The 12,188-nt window shown below is 46.6% G+C and overlaps 1 protein-coding gene across 1 annotated transcript in view; it reads left to right on the top strand.

The window, feature by feature from the left end:
* Positions 1–12,188, top strand: part of trpa1b (transient receptor potential cation channel, subfamily A, member 1b) — a 133,702-nt gene that overhangs the window by 74,302 nt on the left and 47,212 nt on the right. Inside the window, exon 12 of the mRNA XM_087985804.1 lies at positions 6,513–6,677. Within this exon, the coding sequence (XP_087841930.1) occupies positions 6,513–6,677 (165 nt within the window). The remainder of the gene's footprint in view (positions 1–6,512; positions 6,678–12,188) is intronic.

Genomic DNA, 12,188 nt, shown 5'->3' with positions numbered 1-12,188 from the left:
GATATTTCAGGGAGTACTGCACTGACTCGAGGATGAAACGGTAATCTGAGGCCCAATCTGTTCTCCTAAGTGGTTGTAAAGAAACACATAAAATTTTAAAAATAACAGCAGGGGGCTTAGTCCTGGTGGCCAAGTCAACATATCCCTCAACCAACATCATCAAAACAGCACATTATGTTGCAATTGCCAAGTTTGAGACCTGGCTTTTGTGAATTGGTCACCATGATTCCTATGTCAGTACAATAACTTAATTTGCTGTAAAACTCTTGAGACACTCTGATGACTTGAAAGGGTTCAGAAAAGATTTACAAGAATGTTGCCAGGATTTAGGGAGAGGCTGAACAGGCTGGGGCTGTTCTCCCTGAACCATTGCAGGCTGAAGGATTACCTTATAGAGGTTTACAAAATTATGAGGGACATGGATAGGGTAAATAGGCAAAGTCTTTTCCCTGGGGTCGGGGAGTCCAGAACTAGAGGGCATAGGTTTAGGGTGAGAGGGGAAAGATATAAAAGAGACCTGAGGGGCAACTTTTTCACGCAGAGGGTGCCAGAGGAAGTGGTGGAGGCTGGTACAATTGCAACATTTAAGAGGCATTTGGATCGGTATATGAATAGGAAGTGTTTGGAGGGATATGGGCCAGGTGCTGGCAGGTGGGACTAGATTGGGTTGGGACATCTGGTCAGCATGGATGGGTTGGACCAAAGGGTCTGTTTCCATGCTGTACATCTCTATGACTCTATATAAAAGGTACTATTGGATTGCAAGTTATCCTACTATTTTGCATGTGCATTCAACTTTTTTCTGCAAAACTGCATTTCCTGTTGCAGTCCCACACTTTTGTCACATTTTTCATGTAAATTCTGATGTCTTTGGTCTGTCTTTATTGTTAAAATTGTCAGTATAAATTTATCAGCTTGTAATTGTACAATGTGGCCACCTGATGGCACCATTTTTAAAGGTGAATCATTGAATGATAGAATACACTAAGTTAATTTGCCTGTTGTATTAAGTTCACTCATTGATACAGCTTCCCCGCTAGCCCTTCTCAATTTCCCACAGCTCTTTCAATATTTTCCTTCTAAGTCTCTTTGCAGTAAATCACTTTTGTACATTCTCCAAGCTCTTGATACCTTTCTTAAAGTATTATTCCCAGATTTGAACTTGTATTCAAAGTTTAAAACATTTTCATTATCTTAGGATGTTCCAAAGATCCTCCAAGAATCAAGTATTATGGAAATATAGTCACTGTGAAATGTTGGGAGTACCTGTCTTCTCCACTTGTCTCCCCAGCTTCTAAGGAGAAAGTGAGGTCTGCAGATGCTGGAGATCAAAGTTGAAACTTTATTGCTGGAACAGCACAGCAGGTCAGGCAGCATCCAGGGAACAGGAGATTCGACGTTTCGGGCACAGGCCCTTCTTCAGGAATGAGCAGAGAGTGTTCAGCAGGAGAAGATAAAAGGTAGGGAGGAGGGACTTGGAGGAGGGGAGTTGGAAATGTGATAGGTGGAAAGAGGTCAAGGTGAGAGTGATAGGTCGGAGTAGGGTGGAGGCGGAGAGGTCAAGAAGAAGACTGCAGGTCAGGAAGGCGGTGCCGGGCTGGAAGGATCCGGCTGAGACAAGGTGGGGGGAGGGGGGATGAAGAAACTGGTGAAGTCCAAGTTCATCCCCTGCGGTTGGAGGGTTCCCAGTCGGAAGATAAGACGCTCCTCCTCCGACCGTCGGGTTGTTGTGGTTTGGCGGTGGATGAGTCCAATGACCTGCATATCCTCGGTGGAGTGGGAGGGGGAGTTGAAATGCTGTGCCACAGGTTGGTTGGGTTGGTTCGTCCGGGTGGCCCAGAGGTGCTCCCTGAATCGCTCCGCAAGTAGGCGGCCTGTCTCCCCAATATAGAGGAGGCCACACCGGCTGCAGCGGATGCAGTAGATGATGTGGGTGGAGGTGCAGGTGAATCTGTGGCGGATATGGAAGTTTCCCTTGGGGCCTTGGAGAGAAGTGAGGGGGGAGGTGTGGGCGCAAGTGTTGCACCTCCTGCGGTTGCAAGGGAAGGTGCCGGGAGTGGTGGTTGGGTCGGTGGGGGGTGTGGATCTGACAAGGGAGTCGCGGAGGGAGTGGTCTCTACGGAAAGCTGATAGGGGAGGGGAGGGAAATATATCCTTGGTGCTGGGGTCTGTTTGGAGGTGGCGGAAGTGACGGCGGATGATGCGCTGTACATGGAGATTGGTGGGGTGGTAGGTGAGGACCAGTGGGGTTCTGTCCTGGTGGCGGTTGGAGGGGCGGGGCTCAAGGGCGGAGGAGCGGGAAGTGGAGGAGATGCGGTGGAGGGCACCGTCGACCACGTCGGGGGGGAAATTGCGGTCCTTGAAGAAGGAGGCCATCTGTGTTGTACGTATTTTGAACTGGTCCTCCTGGGAGCAGATGCGGCGGAGACGAAGGAATTGGGAGAATGGGATGGCGTTTTTACAGGGGGCAGGATGGGAGGAGGTGTAGTCCAGGTAGCTGTGGGAGTCGGTAGGTTTGTAGTAGATGTCCGTGTTGATTCGGTCGCCTGAGATAGAAACAGAAAGGTCTAGGAAGGGGAGGGAGGAGTCCGAGACTGTCCAGGTGAATTTGAGGTCGGGGTGGAAGGTGTTGGTGTAGTGGATGAACTGTTCAACCTCCTCGTGGGAGCACGAGGTAGCGCCGATACAGTCATCAATGTAGCGAAGAAAAAGATGGGGGGTGGGGCCAGTGTAGTTGCGGAAGATGGATTGTTCCACATACCCTACGAAGAGGCAGGCATAGCTGGGGCCCATGCGGGTGCCCATGGCTACTCCTTTTGTTTGGAGAAAGTGGGAGGATTGGAAAGAAAAGTTGTTCAGGGTGAGGACCAGTTCGGTCAGTCGAAGGAGGGTGTCGGTGGAAGGGTACTGGGTGGTACGGCGGGAAAGGAAGAAGCGGAGTGCTTTGAGTCCTTCGTGATGGGGGATGGAGGTGTACAGGGACTGGATGTCCATGGTGAAGATGAGGCGTTGGGGACCGGGGAAGCGGAAATCCTGGAGGAGGTGGAGGGCGTGGGTGGTGTCACGAACGTAGGTGGGGAGTTCTTGGACTAATGGGGACAGGACCGTGTCGAGGTATGCCGAGATGAGTTCGGTTGGGCAGGAGCAGGCTGAGACGATGGGTCGTCCGGGGCAGTCAGGTTTGTGGATTTTGGGCAGGAGGTAGAAACGGGCGGTTCGGGGTTGTGGGACTATGAGGTTGGAGGCGGTGGATGGGAGGTCCCCTGAGGTGATGAGGTTATGGACGGTCTGGGAGATGATGGTTTGGTGGTGGGGGGTGGGGTCATGGTCAAGGGGACAGTAGGAGGAGGTATCTGCGAGCTGGCGTTTGGCCTCAGCGGTGTAAAGGTCAGTGCGCCAAACTACTACTGCGCCTCCAAACAAAAGGAGTAGCCATGGGCACCCGCATGGGCCCCAGCTATGCCTGCCTCTTCGTAGGGTATGTGGAACAATCCATCTTCCGCAACTACACTGGCCCCACCCCCCATCTTTTTCTTCGCTACATTGATGACTGTATCGGCGCTACCTCGTGCTCCCACGAGGAGGTTGAACAGTTCATCCACTACACCAACACCTTCCACCCCGACCTCAAATTCACCTGGACAGTCTCGGACTCCTCCCTCCCCTTCCTAGACCTTTCTGTTTCTATCTCAGGCGACCGAATCAACACGGACATCTACTACAAACCTACCGACTCCCACAGCTACCTGGACTACACCTCCTCCCATCCTGCCCCCTGTAAAAACGCCATCCCATTCTCCCAATTCCTTCGTCTCCGCCGCATCTGCTCCCAGGAGGACCAGTTCAAAATACGTACAACACAGATGGCCTCCTTCTTCAAGGACCGCAATTTCCCCCCCGACGTGGTCGACGGTGCCCTCCACCGCATCTCCTCCACTTCCCGCTCCTCCGCCCTTGAGCCCCGCCCCTCCAACCGCCACCAGGACAGAACCCCACTGGTCCTCACCTACCACCCCACCAATCTCCATGTACAGCGCATCATCCGCCGTCACTTCCGCCACCTCCAAACAGACCCCAGCACCAAGGATATATTTCCCTCCCCTCCCCTATCAGCTTTCCGTAGAGACCACTCCCTCCGCGACTCCCTTGTCAGATCCACACCCCCCACCGACCCAACCACCACTCCCGGCACCTTCCCTTGCAACCGCAGGAGGTGCAACACTTGCGCCCACACCTCCCCCCTCACTTCTCTCCAAGGCCCCAAGGGAAACTTCCATATCCGCCACAGATTCACCTGCACCTCCACCCACATCATCTACTGCATCCGCTGCAGCCGGTGTGGCCTCCTCTATATTGGGGAGACAGGCCGCCTACTTGCGGAGCGATTCAGGGAGCACCTCTGGGCCACCCGGACGAACCAACCCAACCAACCTGTGGCACAGCATTTCAACTCCCCCTCCCACTCCACCGAGGATATGCAGGTCATTGGACTCATCCACCGCCAAACCACAACAACCCGACGGTCGGAGGAGGAGCGTCTTATCTTCCGACTGGGAACCCTCCAACCGCAGGGGATGAACTTGGACTTCACCAGTTTCTTCATCCCCCCTCCCCCCACCTTGTCTCAGCCGGATCCTTCCAGCCCGGCACCGCCTTCCTGACCTGCAGTCTTCTTCTTGACCTCTCCGCCTCCACCCTACTCCGACCTATCACCCTCACCTTGACCTCTTTCCACCTATCACATTTCCAACTCCCCTCCTCCAAGTCCCTCCTCCCTACCTTTTATCTTCTCCTGCTGAACACTCTCTGCTCATTCCTGAAGAAGGGCCTGTGCCCGAAACGTCGAATCTCCTGTTCCCTGGATGCTGCCAGTCCCCAGCTTCTAAGACCAGTGTGCATAGTCCATTAGATCTCCTTTAAATTGCACCAGTTGGTTTACATTACCTCTCTTCGATTTTCTGACTAAAGTATGTCATTTCACATTTATGCTTCTCTGTGGTAAATTTCATTTGTTATGTATCTGCCAGTTTCGCCACTTATTATTCTCCTCATTGCTTACCTTTCGTGTCAGTTTGTTTTCTGAATGAAATGTCCTTGCACTCTGCAGAAGGCTCATAGACATTCATCTGTGAGGATACTGTGGATGTGTGCCTCAACATCTTCTCCTCCCTGACACCTGGCTGGGGGATGATGCCGCCTTTCCCCTCAATAAAGCCTCCTTGCCTGGTTATATCTTGCAGCACATCTCCACCAAACTGTCACCTTGGCTGTGTGACTCTGATCACAAAACAACACTTCTGTTTGATCCCCTGATCCTTCTTCATCTTCACTGAGCAACAAAGGGCATAAATTGATTCGTACAAATGATATGTGAACAGGAGTAGGCATTTTGACCCCTCAAGTGTAGTCTTCCATTAAATATTTGATCTATAACCTTAAATCCACTTTCCTGCCTCACCAACCACTTATGCCCCCCTGCCCAACCAGCCTTGATAATGTTTGACTCCCTTCCAGATCAAAAGTCGAATGCACTTTTGAATATCTTCAATGACCCCACCTTGACAACTCTCTAGGGTAGGGAATCTCAAAGATTAATAAAACTCAGAGAGAAGAAATTCTTCCTCACCCCCAACTTAGATTGGAGATTCCTTATTTCAAAATTGTACCTCCTTTTACTAGATTATATTTTCTCAGCACCTACAGTGTCAGGATCCCTCAGAATCTTCTGTGCTTGAATGAAATGACCTTTAATTTTCCTAAGTGCCGATGAGTATCGACCCAACTGACACAATCTCTCCTCACAAGAGAACCTCTTCACTCCTGAAATCAACTGGTGAATGGTGTTAAATGCAAGTCTATCTCTTGTTAAATAAGGAGACCAAAATTGTACACAGTACAGCGGATGCAGTCTCACCAACATCCTGCACAGTTGCAGTAAGACCTCCTCACTTTTATGCCTCATCATCCTTGCAGTAGAGGAGAACATTTGATTGCACTTTTTAATTACTTGTTATTTGGAGATGCTGGTGTTGGACTGGGGTGTACAAAGTTAAATCTCACAAAGTTAAAACTAATCACTTGTTGTACCTACACGCTAATATTTTGCGATTCACATACAAGGTCACCACAATTCCTCTGCACCACAGTGTCCTGCAATTTCTCCCTATTTAAAGAATATTCTACTTTTCTATTCTTCCTATCAAAGTGCACAACCTCAAAATTTCCCACACAATATTCTGTCTTTCAAATTTACTCCCGTAGCCTATCTATATTCCTTTGCAGACCCTTTGCATCCTCTTGCACCTTGGTTTCATCTTCAACAGCAAATTTAACAACTATGTGTTCCATCCCTTCAACTGAGTCATATACAGTGGCCCCAGCACTAATCCCAATGTCCCCATGCATACCTTGGAGGGGTAAAGCTCATGAAGGGGCTTAAACACAAGGATGAGAACATTAAATACACTGTGATGGAGATTCACTGGAAACTGCCAATTTATTTTTAACCACAGTTGCGGCCGGCTCAGCACGTGCAAGTTATTGCTGCAGAACCTCAACGAGACCAAGCTGTTGAATGAAGGCGATGAGAAAGGAATGACTCCACTGCACCTGGCGACACAGTATGGACATACCAAAGTGGTTCAGCTACTTCTCAGAAAAGGAGCTCTCCTAATGCGGTAAACATGCACTGAGAATTATTTTGACACGGATTATAATTTCTAGTTTTGACTGTGATTTGATTATGAACCTTGTTTTGAAGCTTAAGCAACTTATTGGCTCTATCATTTATTTACTTTTTCTTTGCTATCATTTATTTACTTTTTCTTTGTTGAACGCAGATAGATTTGACTTCACAAGGGAATAGACCTCTTTCCCTTATCTGCAAACAAGTATCAAGTAGGTTTTCTCTATTTCATCCAAAAATATGCATTGATCTTCACTTTAAGAAGCATCCATATTATACCAATGCAACATGCTTATTTTCCCACATCAGTTATGTTTATTTGGCTTTTGTATTCTACAGTATATAACCAATCTGATCAGTGTTACATTGTGGATTTATCTTCATTTGGTGCATGGGTGAACTAGCTCAAAATTTAAAAACAAAACCTTTTTTATTCACTGTATGTAATAAATGCCTTTTCCTAATATTTATTTGGGTAAGTCTATGAGTTTCCCTGGCTGTCAAGGAGCCTCAATCTCCAACTCAAGTATTTGTCTATCACAAACAGGATTTGTAGAGCCACAAGAATTATGACAGCTTATCACCTGTGTTAGCTTCCTTACTAACCACCTATTTAGCCCCAGTCCTTGCCCTTTCCTCTTTTCCATTACTTTCAAAAAAAATTCATAGATGCACTGAAGTGACTCACCCAGGCTTCTTTGACAGCTTCTTCCAAGCCTGCAACCTTTACCATCTAGAAGGACAAGGGCAGCAGATACATGGGATCACCACCACGTGCAAGTTCCCCTCCAAGCCACTCACCATTCCGAATTGGAAATATATTGCTTCAGTGTCACTGGAACACTCTCCTGGACTACCCTCAATAACAGTGCTGTTGATGCTGCTACAGTCCTATGGACTGTGACAGTTTAAGAAAGCATTTCAATTCCTCCGCCAAAGAAATTAGGGATGGGTAATATCTGCTGGAATAACCAGTGACACTTGCATCCCAGGACAAATGAATGGAATTTGTTTCCCTTTTGAAATCCAGAGTCATGTGATCAGCTTTAACATCATGATTTACTTGAATCCCATTGGGTCAAAGCCAGCCCCCACTATCCCTGCTAGACTCATCTTCCTCTCTATTCAACCTGTATTATTCCAATGGAAAGTGCAAAGATCACATGTGGAGGTAATCTGGAACTCTGCCTTGACATCCAATCTGGTTAGCTTGAGTTCAGTGCCTTGAAGATGATGGTGTCCTGTGTTTGAAACAGTTGTACTCCTCTTTACATGAATTGATGTAGTGTAGCAATGGCTGTCCCACATTCTGTGCAAGATTTTGGACTGAGCAAGGTCAATACATTTCTGTCCTTGCTGAGTGCCCAGTCAGATGCTCTGACATTATAAGATCTTGATTAATTGATTTCTCTGATGCCAAGACTACTTACATCCTGTCCCTTAACCAGATTTCCTTGCTTGGCTTTATGTTTGATGGAGCTTTCATTCTGTGTCCAGAGTTGACTCACCTCTGCTGTTTTTTTGCTGTAGCTTTTCTTGGGTTGTAAATGTGTTGCTGGAACAGTGCAGCAGGTCAGGCAGCATCCAGGGAGCAGGAGAATCGACGTTTCGGGCACAAGCCCTTCTTCAGGAATGAGGAAAGTGTGTCCAGCAGGCTAAGATAAAAGGTAGGGAGGAGGGACTTGGGGGAGGGGCGTTGGAAATGCGATAGGTGGAAAGAGGTCAAGGTGAGGGTGATAGGTCAGAGTGGGGTGGGGGCGGAGAGGTCAGGAAGAAGATTGCAGGTTAGGAAGGCGGTGCTGAGTTCGAGGGATTTGACTGAGACGAGGTGGGGGGGAAGGGTAATGAGGAAACTGGTGAAATCCGAGTTCATCCCTTGTGGTTGGAGGGTTCCTAGGCGAAAGATGAGGCGCTCTTCCTCCAACCGTCGTGTTGTTGTGGTCTGGCGATGGAGGAGTCCAAAGACCTGCATATCCTTGGTGGAGTGGGAGGGGGACTCCTCCATCGCCAGACCACAACAACACGACGGTTGGAGGAAGAGCGCCTCATCTTCCGCCTAGGAACCCTCCAACCACAAGGGATGAATTCGGATTTCACCAGTTTCCTCATTACCCCTCCCCCCACCTTGTCTCAGTCAAATCCCTCGAACTCAGCACCGCCTTCCTAACCTGCAATCTTCTTCCTGACCTCTCTGCCCCCACCCCTCTCTGACCTATCATCCTCACCTTGACCTCTTTCCACCTATCGCATTTCCAATGCCCCTCCTCCAAGTCCCTCCTCCCTACCTTTTATCTTAGCCTGCTGGACGCACTTTCCTCATTCCTGAAGAAGGGCTTGTGCCCGAAACGTCGATTCTCCTGTTCCCTGGATGCTGCCTGACCTGCTGCGCTGTTCCAGCAACACATTTTCAGCTCTGATCTCCAGCATCTGCAGACCTCACTTTCTCCTTCTCTTGGGTTGTCCTACCTCCTTGTGGTTTAGGCAGATTATATTTAACCTGTAATTATGCTTTTACAGTTGGGATTTCTGCTTTTAGCTCATCTCCTAGTCTTGATTATCTGAACCACACTTTCCATCTCCACAATTATCTGTGAATGGAGTGGAAATCTTGCCACCTAGTTGATGGCTGCCTATACTGTCAACTTCCTCAAACCCTTTTTGACAAATTGAGATCCATTGTGCAATACTCATTATTCCAGGAAACTGTATGACAAACATTCCTTTCATTGCTCCCATCATTGAGTTTGTGGTGGTCCGATGAAGTTGGATAATAGTTGACTAGGATAAATGCATCTCCTCTTTCAAATGAAGAAAAAAACCTTTTGCAAGCCTTTCACTTGGCCTAGGAAACCCTGATGAAATAATTGGCCCTGGAGGTCATAGATTTGGCACAAGAGTCTGTAAGCTCATATGTCGTTTGATGTATCATGCTATCACACTGACTGTGTGCTCTTGCTCTGCACTGTGATACCTCAGTGTTCCCCTTAGAGTTGTGAAAGAGTTTCTCTTATCAATGACTTTGACATCACCATTCCATGATCGTACAGCAATAGCTCTTTCCCAAGTGTTATTTTGGGGTTTCTGTACCTCTTTTGCACTCAGTCCCTGGGACTATGTTTTGACCAGCCCTGCAGGGCACAGTTTTTCTAAAATCTGTGCCCTCTTTGAGAGATTTTGAAGCTGCTTGAATTTATCTGAGTTTGCCCTCAGTTGTTGGTGATTCTGATTTTATGAAGGTTCACAAAAGCTATTATCATTTGGGAACAAGCTTTCTAAAGTGGAAGAACCAAATGTGGCTTTTTATTTGAGTTGCATTTCTATTTTGTAAGTGTTAACAGGAGTCATGGTTTGCTTCCTTATGGACTCACTCTTTGAGCGGGGTCAAAGCGTCATAGAATCTCAGAGACCTACAGCATAGAAAAGGCCCTTCATCCCATCATGCCCATCCTGGTCATAACCAACCACCTAGCTATTCTCACCCCATTTTCCAGCACTTGGCCCAAAGTCTTGAATTCCTTGGCATTGCAAGTGTACATTGAAATACTTCTTAAATTTTAGGAGGTTTCTGCCTCTGCCATCCATTTTTGAATCAATTTCCAACAGTGTAGAAGCAGACCACACCGACTCTCTGAAGACCATCCCACCCCCCTACCCTACTCCTGTAACCCTGCATTTCCCATGGCCAATCCACCTAACTTCCACATCTTTGGAGTGTAGGAACAAACTGGAGCACCCGGAGGAAACCCAGGTGGAGATATGGAGAATGTACCAATTTCACACAGTCACCTGAGGCTGGAATTGAACCCAGGTCCCTGGTGCTGTGAGGCAGCAGTGTAACTATTCAGCTGCTGTACCACCCCAAACAGACACTGAGTTCTGGGTGAAAGGGTTTTTCCCTCACATCTCCTCTAAACCTTCTGCCCCTTACCTTAAATCTATGATCTCACCATCAAGGAGAACAGTTTCTTCCTGACTACCTCCAGTTTGAAGTTTGTTGATGCATGCATTTTTTAACCAGACTTAGGATACCCTTTGGGATGAACAGTTCAGTGCGTTGGGAAACAAGGATAGAAGAGAAAAAAAATCTGCTGTTGCCTAGCAACAGGAGAACAACATTGCAGAAAGACAGAAACATCTAGAAGGTCATGGAAGAATGTCAAGGTGTTAAGGCTTTTATTTTGTTGAAGGCTAAGGGGCAATTTAATATTCTGTCACAAAGGAGAGGTGAGAGGGAATTTAAATTATGATTGCATTTTCCCTTGTAAACACAAAACAGTGAGGTATTGTTTGATTTATTTTTTACCCTTTACCCTGCTCCTTATCGAGATAAGTCAAAAGTGTTTCCCCAAACCTGAATTTTCAGATTCCAGTTTTTGAAATAAATCCACATCAAAAAACCTTTAAGATTAAGTCATTGATAGGGTTTACATCCAAAACACACATCAGTGCAGTCACTACTCCAACCACACACAAGCACTCAGTAATTTGAAGGAAGCAAGGACAGAGAAGGTGATAGATTAGAAAATACCCATTTTTGGTAAATCCAGAGAATAAAGCACCATGATTCACATGATTCACATAAAGTTCACATGATTCACAACTTCCTGGTAGTCAGTGCTCAATAACAGTTTCCCTACTTAGCTGGGCCCATTCATTTCACTTCCTGAAGGCATTTCTCTTCACTCAGCAACTTGGAGACAGAGATGGAAGGTTCAAGGCAACACAGTGTGGAAGTCAAACAGCAACTGACTTATACCACAGCACTGGACATTTAAGCATTTTAACAATTCCACTTTCAGTCATGTGATAAAGACAGTCTTCTCAAGTGTCGAAAGATATTCTTGGACTCTTTGGTCGGTCAAGAAGTTAACAGTGTAGATCCAACTACCCCTATTTAAATTTCAATTGCTAGTTCTTGGGGTAATATATCATGATGTTCCTCTTAGTTGAGAAGCAAACAGATTATCTCATGGTTCTACATGCCACCTTGAGCTGAAATGGCCTGGGGTTCAGAAGCTTCTCGAAATATGATCACATGCTCAGTTTTGGCCATCTTATGAATCCAGCGTGGCTGTCTGTTTTTTTTAAAAGAAGGATAATTTAAACCCCCAAGAAATGGAAGAGGAAACTTACTTTATTTATGCCATAAGCCCATGAAAATTCTGTTTCACCTTCCTGTATCCCAAAATAAATTTTATTCAAGGCTTATATAGTGATTCCTTGTTCTGGAACAGTGAAATTTCTTCTGATTTACATTTCTGTCTCTCCAGTTCTATTCTGCTTTGATATCCAATGTTTTGGAATTTAATCTTTCATCTATATTCAATCTATATTTAAATTCATGGAACGTATGGATTACTTTGAAACGAACTTTGGTGTGCCTACTTTCAGAAACCTGAGAAAAGTCACAACAACAAAACAACATTTAATTGCTGAATTGTTTCTCGTAAATTAAGAGTATGCATTGTTTCATCTGAGGAGGAACTAAATCAAAGGGTTTGTG

The sequence above is a fragment of the Chiloscyllium plagiosum genome, unplaced genomic scaffold, assembly GCF_037043375.1.
Source record: "Chiloscyllium plagiosum isolate Xiang-an unplaced genomic scaffold, Cpla_swu_hap1 HiC_scaffold_4, whole genome shotgun sequence".
In the NCBI taxonomy this organism is placed as follows: Eukaryota; Metazoa; Chordata; class Chondrichthyes; order Orectolobiformes; family Hemiscylliidae; genus Chiloscyllium; species Chiloscyllium plagiosum.
Note: the sequence above shows the minus strand (reverse complement) of the source record. Positions and strands in the feature narration are given on the sequence as shown.